General features: G+C 38.2%; 1 protein-coding gene and 1 long non-coding RNA gene across 2 annotated transcripts in view; both read left to right on the top strand.

Moving 5' to 3' along the window:
- The window catches only part of LOC140329975 (uncharacterized), a 10814-nt gene extending 8335 nt beyond the window's left edge, over positions 1-2479 (top strand). Inside the window, exons 3-4 of the long non-coding RNA XR_011920537.1 lie at positions 1165-1213; positions 2346-2479. This is a non-coding gene — a long non-coding RNA (uncharacterized lncRNA). The remainder of the gene's footprint in view (positions 1-1164; positions 1214-2345) is intronic.
- A 2163-nt stretch (positions 2480-4642) lies between these two features.
- Positions 4643-21652, top strand: part of LOC140329685 (adhesion G protein-coupled receptor F5-like) — a 24567-nt gene continuing 7557 nt past the window's right edge. Inside the window, exons 1-11 of the mRNA XM_072410077.1 lie at positions 4643-4768; positions 7637-7849; positions 9506-9700; positions 10436-10597; positions 12142-12243; positions 12359-12574; positions 13265-13402; positions 14164-14357; positions 15525-15704; positions 16592-17926; positions 20146-20187. Coding sequence (XP_072266178.1) covers positions 7648-7849; positions 9506-9700; positions 10436-10597; positions 12142-12243; positions 12359-12574; positions 13265-13402; positions 14164-14357; positions 15525-15704; positions 16592-17926; positions 20146-20187 — 2766 coding nt within the window. The 5' untranslated portion in view covers positions 4643-4768; positions 7637-7647. The remainder of the gene's footprint in view (positions 4769-7636; positions 7850-9505; positions 9701-10435; positions 10598-12141; positions 12244-12358; positions 12575-13264; positions 13403-14163; positions 14358-15524; positions 15705-16591; positions 17927-20145; positions 20188-21652) is intronic.

Below are 21652 nucleotides of genomic sequence, written 5' to 3'. Positions count from 1 at the left end.
GCGTACGATTTCGGATCGCGAATACGAATGCGCGACCGATAATCCGATTCTGCTTGATGAATCAGGGGCATGGTCTTCACTAGAACCAAGTAGCAGCCCCCAGGCTCTCTGCACCAGAGACAAGCATAATCAGATGTCTTTGGTGTAGGTACTGCTCACTGGGCTGATGCTAGACAGACTGGGGTTTTGGCTGGCAAGAAGCATGGCTGTGAACAGGCCAGGTTTAGGGCAAGCGACAGGCAGGAAACAGATTTGTAGACAGAAAGGTGGCAAGTAGTAAGTATAGGCAAGGGTCAGGGCAAGCAGCAAGCATTAGGCAGAGGTGTGGACATGCTGAGGTAAGTACAAGTGGCAAGCAGAAATCAGAGTCATCAAGAGGTGAGGGTCAAAATCCAGAAAATCAGGCAGCATGAATGCTGGCCAGAATAGCAGGTAAACTCACAAAGGACCTAACTAGCCCTTCTAATCTTATGCCCTGCCCATCACACATGAATATACAGCAGCCTGCAGTCCTGTGCATGGTCATGCGGGTGTACCTGCACATTCTAATGAGCACCAGCTGAAAGGCACAAAGCAGGTAGATGCATGAGCATTACATTACTAGAGTTTTCTGTATGCAGCCAAAACTGTAAAGAGTGTTGCTCTAGAAACATCCTATAATTTCCCTTATATGGGTATAGGGGCTACATGGGCACTAATAATTTGTCCTCCATAAAGCAAAACTAAACTCACCTGTTACCATTCCATCACTGGTTGGAAACCATAAACCGCTTTAGTTATGTATGAGATTCTGCCCTTATGATAGCTTTTCATAGGTAGAAACAATGGGAATTCTAACAGGGTGTAATTATGTAAGAATTCCTACAGAGTATACAATTTTGGTACTTTTGAATTTTTTTTTTTTTTTTTACCAAAATGTTCAATAAAGATGTCCCATGAAGAAAAACAGATAGATAGATCGATAAATAGATAGATAGATAGATAGATGTGTTGCATTGCTGTCTTTGTGTCTTGAGTCAGTTGAGCTAATAGATTTTACATACACTGAACACCCGCTTTAAGCTCTCATGGGTAAAATCCATTGGCAGAGTTCCTTTCTTTTGTTAATGTTATATGTTGTAACTAATGATCAAAAACAATTAATAGTTGATAGTTTTTTTTTAGATTTTCCAGTTGGATGACCATGTTTCCTTACATCGGGGGGTACGCTCAGGTAAAGGACATCACTTTTTTATCTGGGTAATTTCTTTCCATTTTGGTGGCTAGGCTTGGCACTTACCTCTATTTAAATCTTTGATAAATAGATATTACAGAATATATCACACCTGAATGGAAATACACAGAGCAGGGAATCAGTGTAGATATGTGATATGCCATCAGGCAACTTCCATTTATTGTGACGATAAAACACATCAGTCTATAATGTTCCAATTAGATAGACCTTGGTCTGAACATCTAATATATACACAATAATGGGATCACAGGAAATTAATTTCAAAACCATAAGTATTCAGCTTTATTCTTAAAGCAGTAAATAGTTCTGTACCAACCAATATACTCATCAATGGTATATTGCTTGGTACTTCAAGATAGATACCAGTGGACCAGTAGCAGAAAGGTTCTCCCTAAGAAGCCTACCTAAGACTTGAGTATGGTGAATCATTAAGAGACATGCCCCACTGCACAGGTTGATCAAGTCAGACAGCAAGGATCCGGAGGAGAAATGTTTCTTCTGATGCTCCATCCTGTCCAGCCATAGTGGCATCACATCCTAGCATTGTTTTCCCATACCAGGATGGTTTTCTCACTTATTCTTCTAGTCTTATGTGTGCAGAACAACGGACACAGCCATCTTCTTTCTTCTTCTTGGTTCTGCTCATGTCACACGATATCAAACTGGTCAGGCACAAGATCCGGTGACATGTCTTGAAAATGTGAAAAAAAAGAGCTGAATTCACTGCACATGCATGGGATTGGCACTATTCATTTTACATTCTAGGAAAGCCTTTTATGACACATGCCCAGTCTCAGCATGCGCAGGGGAAGCCTCCTGAGTAATGCGACATATGTTTCCCACTAAGTCTTTACCACTGTGGAATAAGAGGGGTATGAAAAATGTTAAAACTATTTAAAAATATAAAAAAGATACACATTTTAAATTATATAAAAGAATTAGACATCCTTTAATATAATGTTAAAATTGGAATGATAAGTCCGCTTTAATTTTTTAATCATATTTTGCTGGTTTTAATCTATAGCATAGAATTATTGTTAACCATTCCATAATAGTTGTCTTTTAGATATCTGGTAATACTAATATCACATTTATTGTTTCATTATTATAGCCAGTGATGATCTGCCTTTCTACGAGGGCGACATTGAAATAAGTTTCTCCGACCCAAGTCTGGAAGCAGAAATCAGACTTTTTTTGCAAAATCTAGATATCTATGCCTCACTTCAAAATACAACTACAGTAACCAACGCAGACCTTGCTCCAGGCAAGTATATCACTACACTGCTACAATCTAGTTGGCTTATTGGGTAAGAAAACATCCTGACTGCCTGAAAAAGTATAGATATCTCTTTCAGCCACGTTTGTCATGTGTCCCATATTGCACTATGGGATCAAGTTAGACATGTTCTTTACAGAGCTTAAAATTTCCAAAAACATTTTGGGGGGACAGTATTTTAACATTATGTTGCCCTTACCCCATTTGAATGATGGCACCTTTTTGTACAAGTCCTGCCCATTGTGCCATCCAGAATGTTTCATTGAAGGAAACATTGGTTTTATATATACTTTTCAACTTAACAAAGCAGCAAAAAGGAAGAGACATTTTTTCTTAATCATAAAGATCATTCTACCTCAATCTCTTATGGAATCAGTCTCATTGGTTAGTGGAAAGACATTTATCAAGGTTTCAGTTTTGGAAACTAAACTGGGGCAAAACAGAAAAGTGTTGTACTAGCTAATGAGCAAATGTTGCTTTCCACTACACTTACCCAGCATTTATGATCGATTTGAGATCCTTCTAAATCATCTGACCTGCAGGTAATCTCCATCTGACTTGTACTTGACCTGCTTCTAAATGCATAAATTTCCTCCCAACCTGAAAAACCTATACTTACCATTCTGGTGACCTATTTAAAAAGTCTGCTGTATTGCAGATGTCTGTCTGTCTCTGGCACTTCCCAATGTGGTGAATATCTGTTCACCTGCTGTCACGAATGACAGGGAGGGGAGGGTAATAGGAAGGTGTATAAACTACTAGGCCTCAAATACCTAGGGAAAAGGGAATGGTCACCCCCTTGCAAAACCCTAATCCAACCCTGACTCCTAACCATATGAGCATCCCCTGAAGGTAGGAATGCTCATACTCAGGAACCTAGGCCCTGCTAGCCCTGCACAGCCCTAGCAGTAGGGTCTGGATTGAGACTGCTGGTCCCTTCCCCTATGAAGGACCCAGTGTCTCCCTGAGGCCTAGTAAACAACAAATACCTAAACAAAACACCAATACACCAAAAGAACAGCAACTTATCTTATAAGCAGAAATCAACAGGAACTCAGAATGGCAGGACACTCCAGCTATTCACATCCCAGTAGTGAATATTAACCGCACAGCATGAAGTGTGAGGCCAGACTAAATGGAGGAGCAGTAATGAGCCCCAGCTGCACCTGATACAAGGGGAGTGCTCATTACGAACAACAACACAGCAACAAGTAAAACCAAAGAGGCTGTCACATAATCACACATGCAGCTAGTCTGACAGATCCTCAAACTTCTGTCACGGAAGGGACCGTGACACCTTCCCCGTGTTTTCCGACTGTCCATAACACCACACCAATTTTCTTTAATACTTTTTTGATTTATGCTAACATTTGGAAAGAGCAAAATTAGTAGTTTTAAAGGATGAATGGAACGTTTGGAACAATATGACACTTCTAGCATTTAATTGGAACTTTAGTCCTACAAAAGGGACATTTGGGAACATTAAGTGAGAGATTTGATTTAGGGACTGTCTCTACAAATTTTTGGACAGTTGGGTGTGTTGATTTAGAGGAAACAACAGAGCTTCTTGAGCAATGTTCAGACTGGCAGAGAAGTTGGGGTGCCTGAACCAGTGCCACAAAGAATATGCATTTTACATGTAGCATCGACTCATGGCAGCCCAATAGATGATGAATGGTACCACTGAACCCCTCACTGCTGCCTGCTGTCAAATCTGCTGGTTCTTTAAGAATCAGCAATACCGTGCTGACATCTCAGTGGCTAGCAAGCTACCAGAGACTGGAAACCGAGCAGGATTGCTTGTTGAACCTGCCTTTTTACTTTAAGCAGGCAATTATTATTATTATTATTATCAAACAGGATTTGTATAGCGCCAACATATTATGCAGCGCTGTGCATTAAATAGGGGTTGCAAATGACAGACAAACACAGATAATGACACAGAAGGAGTAGAGGACCCTGCCCCGAAAAGCTTACAATCTAGGTATATCAGAGGTTTAGTACAGAACACTGGATGGCCGAGTGGCAGGTCTTTGAAATGAAACAGGAGTGTTGTGATTTGAAAAATCGAGCTAGATATGTAGTAAGAATATTAATAGTCTATTATGCTAAATTTTGTTTTCTAGTTTGTTATCTTAATCAGTCACATGCAAACTGTGCCTGTAAAAAGGATTATGAATGCCTAGGAACACTTGGACCATGTAATGATACAGGTTGTACATGTATCGCCAACCTTCCTCTGCAAAAATACTGCCAACGTAAGTTAAAACCTTACCTGACATTGAAATTTGTTTGGTTACTATATCTTCTTTTTATTCTTTTCACTGGAGTTTATTTGTAGACAGAAAAGATGTCATCTGGGTGAACTAAAAATGAGTTATGTTTTGAGTCAACTTTTTTTAAAAGTTGTTTTATTAATGTATGCCTTGTGAAACTGTCATTTACTGTTTTACGTCCACACAGTTTAGTTTGCTGCAATGTTTCACATATGAAAACAAAATTAAGGCCCATTTCGACTTGTGTAGCCCAGTACAGCCAACTACAGCCTCATACCACATTCCTAACTGCGTTCCTAACCACTGCTATTCACCTGAATGTAAGCTGAGTTTCAAACAGCTTTTTTTTGCACATAGCTGTGTCCATATTATGCTTTGAACCTGTTCTATACCGGTTATTTTTTAATTTAGTTTTTATTTTATTATTATTTATTTGTTACATGGAGGCCTACCAATATAAAAAATATAAAATCCTTACTCCAGACTTTATTCAAATGCTCATCCTAAAGGGTAACAATAAAAAAATGTTGTAGTTATAGTAGTAATACTATGTAGTATTACTTATCAAACCCAGGCTAGCTGTGGTTTTTCACAGATTTTGCTGCAGGCCTTTCACAAACATCAAGGAATACAATACCAGTGTTAGAAGGCTGTAAGGGAGTAAGGGTCTGGTCACTTCAAATATGTACCTCTTGTTTCACCTGTGCTGGGCTTTTTTGGTCCCCTACCACTCTACGGTACCCTACCACTCAACACAAAACCCTGCCACTCTCCAGGGGTGCATGCTTGGCATTGCTCTACCCTTATCAGCCCAGCATTTTCTATATGCACCTTTAAGATCTACATATCAGCAACCTTACATGGGGCCTTTGCTAATCTTTTATTTTAGTTATTGTTCACTTTAAGTGGGTTTTGCTTTTTCATAAAAGTCAAAGGAAAGACATTGAAATAGATTAATTGCAGGTCGATAAGCAAACAAGGCAAACAAACCAGCCAATGAGTTTCAAATGATTTTAGAAGCATCTGAAACTGTCAAACTTATGCCATCAACACAAGCCTAAAGCCCATAAACACAGGTTCAAAGCCTGCCTGGAGCAATGTACACCTGCAGCCAGTCACTGTGTTTTTTCATATGCCCTTACATCCTCATTGTTCTCTCCCCCATGTCTGTATGATTCCCCCATTCCATCTTAGGAAGCCAACAACACATTACCAATACATAGGTTTCTCTCCCATACCCAACCACCTGTCCTATCTCTGGTCCTATCCTATCCAACCCACTATTTGGTTGTAATGTAATACATATTGCAACTGATAACATTAAGCTTCATTTTCTACATAGTTTGTTTGACATCAGAGACAATCATATGCCTGCTGCTGTAATCCGCCCATCAGAAATATGATGTGTGACAGCATAGTTTAGAGGAAGATATACACTACATGCTGGTTATTTTTTACACTATGTAAAAGGCCTCAGGGTATTTTAACCTCTTCCATAAAAAAAAAAAAAAAAGTACAGTGTTCAATTGTAAATCTGAACTTGCGTGATAATTTCAAGTTGCAATTAAAGGTGACAAATTAAAGGATCAAAAAGTATAGCTACTTCAGGCAAATATGTATTCACTCTAAAACTGTTAGAACCTGGACACAACCCCATCCATTTCAGGGAGGTTTCCCTCTCTTCTTGTTCAATTTATTAGCAGGACTGCACTATGAGCTGAACATCTAGTTTTTCTTCCCTAGAACTAAAATAATTTCAAATTCAAAAGCATTTTAAATATATATATATATATGTCTGTGTGTTGTGAATAGGGTTGTACAGTTATATGCCATTATTATTGTGTAAATCTCTGGAGTCATCCACATTAGATGTCACCCAAAAAGTTTAGGCGGATTTGGGGGAATAAAAGGGGTGGTTTCATCAGGGTTGTCCCTATATTCGACCCGAAAATGGCAGTTTGAATTTGGGCAGACCCAACCCGAAAAACACGAAATTCAACTTTGCAAATTCGTGTTTAAAAATATGTTGAAAAAAATGGCGAACTCCAGATAAACTCTGAAGTTAAACGTTTATTTAAACTATAAAAAGTTATGCTGTCTGCTCAGAAGATAGACATTTAGCCTAATATGCTGTAAAGTTTTGAAATCATGTAAATAAAGATTGCTAAAGTGAAAACCATTGTGTTTAGTCTTTCATTGTCATTGTGCCTTATTTTATATTGTAAAAAACAGCTGAAAGAAATGTAATGAGATAAGTGACAACAGACAGAGAAAATGGAGAATCCATAGTGAAAAGTGCTGAAGAAGAAAAGATATGACAGCAGTGGTAAAGACAATACACCAACAATGGTAAAGAGAAGAAAATAGACATAAAGCAGTAAAGGAGAGCAACGCTGGAGGAGAAAACTTGGACTAACACGTGGTTCAAATTATCCTCCTGCACAAAAATAATAACATAAGTGTACACAAAACATGTCACAAACTGACACCTAACAAGCACACACTGTTGAATTTTGGGTTTTAAAGATTTTAAAGTAATGGCTACATATAATGCATCGTGATATGGCCAGCCTTTACCAGTACACACACACTAGGTACCAATAGATCATCGCACAAGAAGATACACTGGGATGATCTTTCCTGTTCTTCAAAAATTATCATTCAACAGTATCATTTTTTTTTTTTTACATTCTTTATGAATGATAGTCTAACGATGTGTCGTTAATCTGTGGTTTCCAATGACAATAATCTAACATGAATTACGATTCCCAACCATAACCTTGTGTCCTTTGGTTTTTCTTTTGCCTGAGATCTTTCTTCAATAATACCATTTTTATTTTCTTTTAAAAGTGACACCGGCTATGACAATTTCTCCAGACACCCTTTTTCAAGGAGATACAGTAACAATTAATTGTTGGTTCCGTGAACTAGGCAACATTTCCTGGAGTTGCAGCTCAAATGCAAACATTTCTGATGGTGAAAAATATAAAACCTCTTACAGTCTTCGAGGAACAGTAACACAATATACACTGAAAATAAAGAATTTAACTGATGCTGATAAAGGTGAGCAAAACCAATAAACTAGACCTTGTACAGAAATATTTTTATTGTTGCATGCATGATAAGTAATGTGTAAGAGTTCATTCCATCCTTGGTGCTAAAAGCCATGACCCTCTGCTAGAATCACTTCATTTTTTAAATTATTATAATATATTTACTGATAATAGAAAAATAGTAGCCAATACTCCTAACCTTTGCTTAGCTCTCCATAACCTATCACCTCAATCAACTTCTTCATTAATTAATAGATATCGGCCCAACTGCAACATTCATTCTGTACATGAATCCCTTATGACCTCCACCGTGGTCACCACCTCTCACTCTTGCAAACAAAACTTTTCATAAGTTTCACATCTCCCTTGGAACTCTCTTCTACATCATGTCCATCATGTCCCAATTTTTGATGTTTTTAATTACACCCTTAAGATGTACCTCTTCAGACATACATAGGATCTATAATTGATGTCCCCATCTGTCATGTATCCACATCTGCCTTTTTCTGCACCAGTTGTCAAAGAACTTATAAAAACTTGACTGAACTAAGCTTTATATCATAGATGTATATGTTCAGTATTGGATGTGTCCCCGACAGCTCTGCTGTCCTGTGATTTGCTCCCAGTTTTTTAGGTTTTCTTCCAGATGGTCAGTTTTGCATCACCTACCAATCACAACCTACCAATTAATAAAGTTCTAGAGTCCTGTGTTAGGGGTGTCCTGTGTGTTCTATTAGTTGGCCAACCTCCGAGGAGCTTGTCATCTATGGCTTGGACCTAGCTTCCATAGGGAGGCAATATTCTAACCTAAAACTACCTAAGCTTGACTGAATGTAAAATTGAAAACTGAAGACAACATTTGCACAATAGTCTTCTCTGGATTTCAAGGCATTTAAGGTGATTTGGAGGATATTTAATGACCAATAAATAAACATAAAACTCAAAAACAAAAATGCATCATACTAGGTATATTAGGTTTAATTTACAGATATATGAATCTTTCTGCTCTTCTAATCCCCTAGTGAACTGCCAAACATTCTAAAGTTCCTAAAGAAAACTTTCACTTTCTGAATGTCAAAACTTGAACAGAACATAGTATGCTCCATGCCACCCTCAGTTGACATCATTCAGGCTTGTGGGGGTGTCTCATTTAATCTTAATTGTGGAATTACTAGGTGTTTCTTGGAGCTGTAAGAGAATGATCAGGACAAAGTATGTGGAAGTTTTGGCCAGCCTGCTTATGTTGGCCTCAACCTATAAAGGAGCAAGCCAGCAAAGTGGAAGAACAGTAGATCTTGGAGGTTTCTTTTGAAAAAATCAACTTCAGATTCTATTTATCACCATGGGAGAAGGTGCTTGATGTTGTTGGCAGCAGGAACATTAAAAATGTACTTGTGTTGTTACAGAATTACCTTTAATTGGTAATTCCAGTTTGGCTCATTTTAAACTACCTGCCTGCACTTTCGTGAAAATGAGAGAATAAAGCTCAGATGGAATGAAAAAAACTGTATGTGCATCACAATAAGGTCTTTAATCAATGGGCATGTGCCTGTCTTTGTGTATTGTTAGAAAGGACAATCAGCTAGCAATTTACCGACCATGGAGGGGGGTAACACCACTCCTTTCTGTTCCCTAACACACCTTGATCTCTTGGTTTTTTTTTTAGGTATTTATACTTGCTCGCTGAACAGCAATGGAACACTGCAAGCTCAAAGCAAAAGCCTTAGCAATATTAAGATACTACAGCTCAGTTCATCAGATGATATGGACGTTTTCTCTGATGGCTTTGCATTTAATCTGACATGTTGTAGTGCTGATATTGGAGAATTTAACGTGACGTGGACTGTGAGTGGGCCAGCAGGTGAATTCCTTGCATTATTTTCATGGTGTCCAATAGTATTCTTAGTTCTTGTGCTTCTACTGTGATGGTGGGGGTGGGAGAATCCTTCCTTCTGGACACAGCAATATAAATGCAGATAAGCCAAATGGACTTAGGAAGCAGGGTAAAAAAATGGCCTTTTAGTGGTCACTTCTCTATACAAAAATAAAAACTAAAACATTGTCTGGGCATACACTTTAAAGTTTAACAATATTGAAGACCAGTTTATACTGTTGTGATCCTTTGTAGTGCATTATTGTGCATTACTCTATGCCGCAACGTGTGTTGCATTAGACTAGCCAATGCGCCTGAACGGGAGTTATGTTATTCTGGGCCGGCCAATCAAGGTGGCCAAAGATCTGAAGGAGGAGATGAAGAATGAAGGGACAGGCAAGTATAGCAAGGTTTAGTTCCGCACCATCCCCTGTGGCAGGTGCTCACCCACACCTAACTTGCCTAAGGAGTTTATACCTAACACCCTAATAAATGAGAACATTCTCCATGTGACTTAAACCTAAAAACACTGGGTAGCTGTTTTTACCACCAATGGTATATTGGGAGGACAAACCCTCTAAAAAAGGTGTTGTTGTTTGCTATCTTGCATTTGGGTGGCTTTGGTGGACAATCTCTTCTCACTGATTTAATTATTATTTTGCTGTTTAGAATTAATGTAACTCAGTTATTTCTATGCAAAGTATCTTATTTTGTTCCCAACAGGAGTTGCAGGGAGAACAACAAACAATGGGACGTGCAGCATATACACATTGATGTCCAATAACACAGAATTCCCTTCATCTGTCACCAGCTATACATGTAGCCTTCAACGAGAGGAAAGGCCAACAGTTGCAAAGGTGATAAAAGTAACATATTATAAAAGAGGTAAGTCTTTGTAGATTTATCCAGAGAGATATATACTTTCCTTAGCACCGTCGTCACTCACTCCCAACATCTCTAATTCCCAACCCCTCCATTGTAATCAAGTCTATGAACCCCATAACCATCCACCTCTATCCCCCAAATCTCAAGCAGAGTCCCTTCTGCTGAGGAAACTTTATAGTATAAAAACCAAATGTTTTTTGTTCTTTTGGATAAAGTTGTGAGAGGTTAGAATCTACATCAGAATTTAATTGTGGCCTATTTCCTCTCTAGGGAGATTCTTTGTTCTTGGTGGCCATTATTGTGTAGATAGAAGGTGATGGGAAATGCAGAATTGTAGAGTTGTCAATATATAAGTGAGGGAAAATCTATAAGTTTTAAAATAAACCTATACACATTTTCTAGTAAAACCATCTAAAGCCTTGAACAGATGTGAAATAATTTTGATTAGTGATTGATTTGGGTGCCAGTTTTTAGGTGTGTACAAAAGGACTGTTAAACTACTACCAAGCAGTTTGGGGGTGATGAGCATGATGGGGTGCCCCAATGGAGGGACTACAATGGTATGTGTTAGTGGCTTATTGTTCAGTGATCTAGCCCTGCAGATCACAAGAGTACCTTATATTTTTTTTTTAGCTGAAACAGTCATTAGAAAAAGAATTCTCAGTTTATAATTGGATCACACACTAGATGGTGATGTGTCCTTATCTAAAGTGTATGCCAAACCTTTTCCATCTGAGGCAAAATTAGAGTTTCCTACACGCTTTACACGAGGGCACAGTACCATCTATAGTAATGCACAAAAGATCTTTTAGAAGCAAGTAATCCATTATAATCAACTCAAATGTACAAGATACTTTAACCTGTATAAAATAGCAAAAAAAAAAGAAACAGACTGAGCTGATGTTATTTTATCTTTTCCTCATTTTTGTAGTATTTTATATTTATATATGATTTATTTTCAGATCAGTTTATATTGGAGTATATAAGTAATTTTTTAAACAGAATACTAAATAAATACATTATATGTCTTAGATATCTATATTTTTTAGAAGATCATAGGAAAATAAGTTATAGTCAATTACTACCATTATTAAAAACACTTGAACCTGGAAGCCTCCCCACCAGAGAATGTTGCTGGATGTCAAATTCTTTATAAATCGACCCCCAAAGTGGTGTTGGTAAAGAAACTGATGTCTGCTAAAGCTGATAAAAAAGTACAACTATACTTTATGAAAAATAAAAACCCAGCTCCCCTAATCTAACCTAGAGCTGCTCAGGGATGGACTTTAAACTATGAGAGTTGGTCAAGATATGTGTGTTAGAGCTGCTTGGGCCTATGTGGACATTCAATTAACTAAGCTGATATGAAGATAACTGGTGGCATCTTCTACAAAATTCTTATATCAAACTTCCTTGCTGTACTTTGTATTATTTATTATGGCAATGCACTAAATCTTTATTTCCATTTCCTCCAGCAATTATTACAATACCGTCATCCTTGGATGTTTCGGTAAAGAAAACTTTGACTGTAAATTGCACTACAGGTAATAATGATGCCAACATTGTATGGGCAAAAGATACCATCAACACTATTGTGACTAATAGTAGCCTTTTACATAAGGATAAAGTAACCGCTTCCTGGGCTGGTGAGTAAAACAATCATATGATATATTGCATAGAGAATTGCTGGGGTTTGGGGGTTTGTAGGGCAAGTGGGCAGAAGTCTGACCCTGCATGTTCTAACTGCTCTTTTCTTTACAGGCATCTACTTTTGTGTCGTCTACCAAGGAAAACTAAGTACATATGCCAAACTTACTGTGAATGTTTTACCTTTGCCTTTTAAAGAAGAAATAACAATTGATCCTCTGCAAACATATCTAACAAAATGTGAAAAGATAGCTTCAGTAATAGTAAAATGCTGTGTAAATGGCCCTGGCTATTCTATACATTTCACACACGGCACACCACCCATAAGCGGTAAGTATAACCCTCATTCTGAAGTAAAGGATCTGAAGTTCTCTAAGTCCGGGATTCATGCCAGTTAACTTTACAGGTGGGTGAGTTCAGCAGCACACATTTTTACAAAGCTGAAATGAAGGACATCTGACATATGGACGAATCCTAGATATGAACTGGAGCTGTTAAATCAGCATTAGGTAGAAAACAGAAAGTGTCAAAGACACCTACCCCTGTTGGTTGTTTTAGCTTGACATTGAAAAAGTCTCCTTCACAACCCTTACAAGCCAGTTGTCCTCATTGTTCTGCAAATAGCGTTTCCTAGGGATGTATTGGTGTGCTGCAGTATTATGCACAGTAATGTGCTAGCAGCATAGTGGAGAATCAGACCGCTGCACACAGATCATGCCCATGTGTACACATAGCAGCTAATACAAAACAAAAGTCTAAGTGTAAAGTATAAGTTTAAATACTGCTGGTGAAGGTACGATAAAAACTCAAAATGTCTTCCTAGAATTCTTTGCACAATTCTCCAATCCTTGGCACTACAGAAACCAGATCAGGATGTTGTGTACTGTGTGACTCAGAACTATGCTGCATTGTGTAATGCTTTCAATCTACAGTATTAGGAGAACAACAGGGTACCTGTCCTGGCTATTGAATGTTGCTAATAATTCCCTTCCAGCTTTTTTATATATGATTTTGTTGCAGATACAAGTCAAAATTGTTCGTCCACCAGTGTAACCTTTGATTGTAATACTAAAACACCAGCCGGTGTCTCTTGTGTGGTTTTCAACCGCCTGAATGACAATATCACCAGTGATGCAATGACCATTAGCTATGATGAAGGTAAGGCAATGCAGACTTATGTTTGGGCACCACAATGGGCCACTATGGGGACTATAAACTATCATTTAAGTTCTTCTTCCCCATTGGTCTTGTTTAAAGAGACAATTTTGCACATAGGTGGTGTCTCTTACTTCATTTGTGTTAGGCTGTGTTTGCCAATTCCACCAGTTGGGTAGGTTATGCAGGTAACCTCAATTATTTGCATATGCATGGACATGTGAATTACATGTGCATTAGCCCTTGTAGTCTTCCGGGATAAACTAAATCTGAATTTCAGTAGCAAAAAGGCTTTTTAAGCAACCCACTTAATCTATCCAGGGACAGTAAGCAACTTTTGTCTCTATACTTTTTTCCTGTACTTTGAGAGTTGTCATCACAAACTGTATAAACATTGCTTTGTCTGCACTGTGCACTATCAAGCATAGAATACAATATTCCTCCAGACATAAGACACCAGACCAGGACAGAGAGAAACATAGAAGGCATCAGAGATCCCTCAATATGTTCATTTTTCTTTCTAAAGTTTCTTAACGAAAGGGGTAACTGTAATCTAGACCTTTCCATTTGACCAGAGCAGATTGCAGATATTCTGAATGTAAGCAGTGCAATGTTCGCACTGATCAGGATCATCATCTCCCAAAGCACAGGCAAAGCAAAATCAGATATTATACTGGCAAAGTTGATAAAATAAATTGTGTTTTAAGCATAAAGTTATCCTCTGTCGCAGTTTAGAGAATTACTTTATATTTCTGTGACTGCAGAACAAAAATCATACTGCAAAGAACAAGACGGACTTCCTGAAACCCCCAGCGGAAAAACATATGTTGTGCCATGTCAAATACTTGACAGGACAATGCTGGGCAATAAAACTTTCACCTGCCAGAATGGGAGATGGTCAGAACCGGTGGATGACTGTTATTCCGCAAGGATTTTCCAGGAGCTGCAGAATGTACAGGTAACATATGCCCATGGCCTTGAATACTGCTCCAATAAGATATATATTAGGTCCACCAACAAAGTTTTTAAATATACCTGCTCCAACCTAATGTGAATCCAATCACTGGATAAGTTAGTCCGGAGTATAATGGTCAAATACACCAGCAGTATTTTTATAAAGGGTTATTCATTGCAGTATCCATCTTCAGAAATACTCCTGGAACCCCATCCTGGAAGATGACATCTGATCTCAAGTGGTCACTTAAACCAGACACATTACGTTTGGAGCAGTTATTTTTACACTTGGCCATCAAATGGTCTGCCCTTGGGCTAATTGTTTCTGCATTGTTTTTCGTACCTCAGTATTCTGTTTGGCACCTGTCAGTGGTTAATTCAGAGTACCCCCAGACAATGTGGTTGTTCTCACAAACCAGATCAAAGCTGGAGGCTTTTAATTGGAAATTTTAGCTGCCCCAGTGGCTACTTCCCCCCACCTTTAGGGAAGAGGATGTGGCTGCTTATATGTTTGGACACACTATGCCCCACAAGATGGGCAAAATAGAAGCGGGGCAGGCCGGAGATTAGTATGCACAAATCAGCAGTAGGTGAAGGTGAATGGAGTAGAGGAGCCATTCCATGCTGGACCACCCAGGGACTGGTTGGAAGCCAGACTGCTGCCCAACGCTAAATAGGTAGCATTTAGAACTGAAATTTACCCAGCAGTCACGGGTACACGTTACAGAAGAATCTGCCATCACTGCCTTTTACTGGGGTAGCCATGGGTTTGCTTATCACTGGGACAACTATCTGTCATTGAGGTAATTGTTCAAAGTAAAAGGGTTTCAGGAACATGGATAGGTTTTTCAATCCAACAAACAGTGAGCAGAACTAGGTAAGCCATGTTCTTATTGACAAGCCATCCTACTGTAGTACCAGCTAGCATAGTCTTCATTGGAGTGGCAACTTTGTTCTGAATTCAGTAGCAGTGCAGCAGCGTTGTCACTCAGGAGGATACTGCAGGGGAACTTTACTGGAAGGTTCAACGGGTATTGTAAGACTTTACAGGGGGATTAAAAGAAAAGTATAAATGAAGATTTATGTAAATTAACTGCCTTTGCACATATAAGGAAGTCATATTTCTACTTTAAAGAACTAACTTTTAACTTTCTACATCTTATCATTATAGGAGGTGATCAAGGGAACCCAAGTACAGAAGCTCTTGCCACAATTACTTGAAAATATCACTGTTATAGCCACCAATGAGAAAGAAACCATTCTAAACTCCTCCAAAACTTTAGAACTGATGGTCCAAATTATATCTACAGTGGCAAATACAAGTGTTCCAGTTAACCCGTCAATGATGCAGGTACATCTGTCTATATTATGCAGATTGATTTACATTTGTTTACCACAAGTGTTATGAGATTGTGCCAGGAAAACATTATATATGCAATGTGTATATCATTTTTCTGAAATAAGCTTTGGAAAGATGGATTTGTCTTAAATGATCTTTGCCATTTTACTGAGGACATCTTATGAAAGGAGATAGAGCTGCAGAAAGATTTTTTGGGTTGAAAGGTAAATGTTTGCAGCTAAAGCAGCTTTTTATTTTATCTTTAATGGGCTTTAAATTTTTATATTCATTTTGTTTAAAAACCAATGCCAGTTTATCTGCTTAGAAGGCTCATTTGTCTATTAATATAAAAGTTTATGTCATTTGTGATGAACCCATGCAACAATTTGGAGTGGGTGCATATGTTCCCCACATCATTAGGTGATCCACCGTGTTGGATTACTATAGACTAATAACCACTTAGTAAATAATGCTTCACATCCTCTTCATAGAACAGAATACCTCTCACCCACTCCCTCCTCCACATAGAACAGAATGCCTCAAGCCCACCCCCCTCTACACCTCTTTTCTCTGGTTCTATCATTCCCACCTTCAGCAGGGTCTGGAACTAGTTTTGTACTCTTCTCATTAACCTTTTGGGGGTTCCCATCCAACAGGATATCTACATTTTTATTTCTAATATGAACCCCTCCCTATCTGATCCTGGTAAAAAATAAAGCTAAGCCTTCTGGTTGGCTCTATAGTTTGGCAGAGCTTTGTGAAAATCAGAATGGGCAACTGAGCAGAATTAAACATCACTGGCAGGTATTTTAAACAGCCATATAAAGTGTGTCTTTCAAGCGTGTAATTTACCTGGAGTTCTCCTAAATATTAGTATTAATACTAGACTTTCTTTGTAGAGCTTCATCAAAACAGTTGATATCATGGTGGACAAACCCAGTGCTTGGAACAGAATTGGTAACCAAAGTACGACCGTTCTGAATTCCGTAGAGACCTTTGCAAGGAATCTAGTCTTCAACGGCACAATCAGTCTTAAAAATGAACATGAAAACCGAAATATCCATCTTGCTGGACAAACTGTTGATAAAGTTACTGATTACAGTGTGGGGTTTTCCTTACGAAATATAACTGGCAAAGTATTTATCGACAAGAGCTTATGGCCAGGAAACTCTTCTACAGTGATCACCATTACTTACGGTACTTTGAAGGACATTCTCCCAAAAAACAGTAGGGTAGTCAATGGGCTGGTTATGTCAACAGTCATTGGCAAGAACAGTCAGAACTCCAAGGTTGGCATCACTAATAATACATTCAACATAAAAATGTCCTTTGAAAAGGGTGATACATCCTTAGTGAAACCAAATTGTGTCTGGTATGACATGGATTTAAACATGTGGAACAGCAGTGGTTGTGACACCAAAGAAGAACTTTATGTGATAAATTGCTTTTGTAACCACTTGACTTCCTTTGCAATCCTTATGGGGCCAGTGGATAGTACATATATGGACATCATTACTTACATTGGAGTTGGAATATCTCTGGCTTCCCTGGTGGTCACTCTGGTCATTGAGACCTTAGTGTGGTCCTTAGTTATCAAAAACAAGACTTCCTACATACGTCACATCTGCCTGGTAAATATTGCTGTTACACTTCTGGTAGCCGATATCTGGTTTATCATTGGTGCAGCACTTCAAAGGGATACAACATCAGCCTCCTGCAAAGCCACCGCCTTCTTTAGCTTCTTCTTCTACTTGTCTTTATTTTTTTGGATGCTGACCACAGGACTTATTCTCTTTTATCGTATGGTTTACATCTTTCATGACATGAGTAGGAAGACCATGATGATCATAGCTTTTCTCTTGGGCTACGGATGCCCGCTCTTGATAACCATTATTACCGTGGCTTCAACGGAACCCAGTAAACAGTTTACAAGTAACAAATACTGCTGGCTTGACTATGAATACTCTAAATCATTCCTTGCCTTTGTGGTGCCCATTTTAACTATTGTGTTCATCAATCTTTTGATCCTGATGTTGGTCATCTATAAGTTGATGAGGCCTTCTGTTGGTGAAAACCTGGGGAAAGAGGACAAAAAAATGTGGATTGTGATTGCTAAAACGTTGGCTATTCTGACTCCACTTCTGGGGACTACCTGGGGATTTGGGATTGGAGTTGTAATTGATCCTACAAATGAGGTGATCCATGCCATATTTGTGACCCTTAATTCTTTTCATGTAAGTATCCTTTACACTTTGTCAATTAATTATTAGTTTATATGAAATCACTTGAAGGGTAATTCATAAACCAGAAAACGTGTGTATTTTACAAAACAATGGCTTGTGGAAAAAAATGAGTTTATAGGTAGTTACAATAGGGCTGATTTTAGTCCCAGACATGGACCCTGGGCTTCTCCTCAAGTAGCAGAAGATGTAGTCTGAAACAAGAAGGAGATAGTAACCAGTAAAGCAGACGTAAGGTAAATAGGAACACAGGAGCTCCAGGTCCACAAGAACACACAAGATTACAGGCTCTTGAGTTTACAGGAGGTTCTTGGAATCAAGAGGATTACAAGAGGCACTTGAGGTCATGGGAGGCTCTTGGAGGTCACACAAAATTACAGTAGGCATTTGCCATCACAGGATTTACACAAACTTGCACAAGGTCACAGGGGGGGCTTGGGGTCACGGGAGGCATTTTGCATCACAGAGGTCAGAGAAAGCATTCAGGAAACATTCAGCATCAGAGAAAACATTTGGTATCATATGAGGCCGTGGGGAGTTATAGGAGGTACAACAGTAAAAGCAAATTCAGACCTGCTTCAGGATCCGGTGATCCCACGCGGCTCCTGGAACCTTGCCAGCCACCTGACCACTTGCACTGCCCCACTGATTCTTAAAAAACAGGGTCAGCACATTTCACAGCAGGAAACAGTGAATGGTACTGGAACTGATACCCCCATTCAATCTTCATGGGAACACAGTGGGTTAAAACCCAGAATTTTGGGTGGTCGCACCAGAGAAGAGGCCACAACTGGATTGAGGGATTGTGATACCATGATATTCTTTTTGCTTCTTACTTTGCATTTAACAATATCAAATATAAGCCATATCATTAAGATGACTACACACCAAGAAAGCTTTGTTGTTTGGTAACGTTTTTCACACTTAGAAGCTGAAAGACAGTGTAGGTTCTGTTTATCCAAAAGTGGAGAACATAATTTGTTCTCTACACTCTTTTTCTCCCTTTTTAGAAACTTGTTCGCCATTTTCATAATTCCAATTTTATTAAAGGCGGAAGGTGTTGCTCCCTGGTGGACAGACTTCTAAAAGTGGAGAAGAGGTACCATACCTATCCTTTATTGGTAGTCACTACGGATTGCTACTTTTTCCAGCCTTTCTCACCAATAGACATTATTCACATATGCTCCGTTTAAAAATTGTGATAATCTGTTTCATTGTAGCCTTTAATAATCTGCACTTTCGAAGTGGGGAATGCTATATGGTGATAATAAAGTGGCAGTCATGCTGATCACTACTTGGAAAATATGGCATTCACACAATTAATAAAATAAGTTACAATCACCCTAAAATGGCAATAAGACTAAAAAGTGAAGATCTTTTCAGTTTATCTTCACTATAAAAATATAGGATGAACAGAAAATCTGGTGACTGTTTGGAATTATATGTGGATAACCCATACAGGGTCGTTTATAATGCAACAAAGTAATCAATAGCGTTAAATGTATATTTTACATAGGTAAGCATGCACATATAAACTATAAGGGCTCATTTAAATCAAAATATGTGAAAACACATCCCAAAAACAGGCCAACTACCTAGATTGAGGTTAGTTGGAAGCATGCTGTGATGTTTACAGGAATGTAGAACACCCTGACAGCCTTTCTTACTATGATTGGTTTGCATTGCATAAAGAAGCACAGCAACCCAGCGATGGTGACACAGAGTTTAAGGATTAGGTATGTAATATAAACAGAAAGGTTTTTATAAACCAATAATAAATGATCAATACATCACAAATAAATCACAAATATTAAATCTCAATAATGTGTAGATAAGGTAAGAACTATTGAAGAAGGAACCGAGGAACTAAAATATAAATGGAACAAACATTTGCTCAAAGATTAGCAGGGTAGATTTGTGAAGGAAGTGAGACTACTTGGTTGCTGATTAGGTAAATATCAAATATACCTATGCAGTTTTTTTATATTTGGTTTGGATATTTAGGATTTGAGTAATATTTGCATAGATCAAAAAAAAACTTTTTTGAGTTATTATTTTGTTCAGGAGAGGATAATTAGTATGCTGTATACATCATTCCCATACATTTGTGTGAACACATTTTCATATTCTTGCAAGCCTCTGCTCACTAAACAACTTGTTTTTAAATGAAGCTCATTGTATGGAATGCTAACTTGTATTGCTTTCTGATCCAGGGTTTGTTCATTTTGATATCAACTGTGCTGCTAGACCAAAAAGTAAGTAGTACTTTATTATAATTAGAAACAAATGTCATTGTTGTTATTTTTTTAAAGGGTACATTTAGTCACAGAAATTACACTATGCAGTCAATAGTTTGTAGACATCACAACATCTAACTATATGGCCAAAAGAACTTGAAAACCCTAATAGAGGCTAAAGTTCAGATGAAGGTCCTGTAATTTAGACAAATGAGCCCTTCCAACCTTGTGGCAAAAGTTTAAAGAAGGCTCCTTTGACCTGGATCTTTGTGTTCCGCATTTCCATCTATAACAGCCTCCAATCTGGCTGTCTGATTTACCTAGAATACAATTGGGTAAATCAGAATATAACTGGATATTAAAGTTTTAAGGTAAAGATAACAGATACTGTTGATCCAGGGAACATCCAATTGCCTTGTGGGGTCAAGAAGGAGTTTTACCCCTATTGGAGCAAATTGAACCAGGCTTTATAATGTTTTTTTTGCCTTCCTCTGGAACAACTAAAGGGGGTTTTATCTGGGATATGTTTTATTCCCTAATGGTTGAACTTGATGAACCTATGTCTTTTTCAACCTAACTATGTAACAATCCAATCATAAAGGCAACCTATGATATTTTGTACTGTGTCTGTGGAATTTTTGATAATTTAGATATTCTGATGGGTTACTAGGATTTCATAAAATAAGAACTATGGCTAAAAATTAAAAACAGTGACCAGGCAGATCCTTCATCCCTGTAATAAAATAACCGATTGCAATGTTTAAATACACTCACCTGTTCTAGTTCCATTGCGGGTGCTGCCATTCCCTTCTTTTTCTCCTTTGGTCATCTTTATGATACCCAGTACACCTCAGAATGATATACTTTTTAAAAAATACAGCAAGCTGGCAAGTTAGTATGTCCCCTGTCCACTTCTGCAATACAGAAAACCGGCCTGATCAGTAATGTTCAAAGCAGAACTATATTTCTATATATTTACATTACAATAATGTGATGTAAAATGCCCATTTTGCACCTTAAGGCAGTATGTCATATTGTAGTGCCTTTCAGAATGACAAAGCACAGATACAATGCAGCAAGATGCACCTGTGCCGATGTATTGAAATGCACACATGTGAATATTCCTTTGTGGTGCCCTGAAGTGCTAAAAATGTGTTTCTTCATCACACATCAATGTGTATTAGGAGAAGAAGGGGTTTACTTCTTTTAGATTTGCAAGGGGATTTCTAGATTGTATTAGAGATATCCTGTGACCTAGCCCTCATCAGTGAAAAGCACTAGGACGTAACTGCAATTTACCATTTTCACATAGACAGGGCCTCTTTATTACATTAACATAACTGTCCATCCATAATCAGAACCCAAAAGCACTTGTATTTAAACAACAGGCAAGGTCACGTTGGGACCCTGGTCACGTGCCCAAATCTCAAGTGCCCAAATTATAAGTGCATGGGAATTAATCCAGGGAATTGACACAGGAATT

The sequence above is a fragment of the Pyxicephalus adspersus genome, chromosome 4 (genome assembly GCF_032062135.1).
Source record: "Pyxicephalus adspersus chromosome 4, UCB_Pads_2.0, whole genome shotgun sequence".
Classification (NCBI taxonomy): Eukaryota; Metazoa; Chordata; class Amphibia; order Anura; family Pyxicephalidae; genus Pyxicephalus; species Pyxicephalus adspersus.
This window is presented reverse-complemented; position numbering and strand designations above follow the sequence as displayed.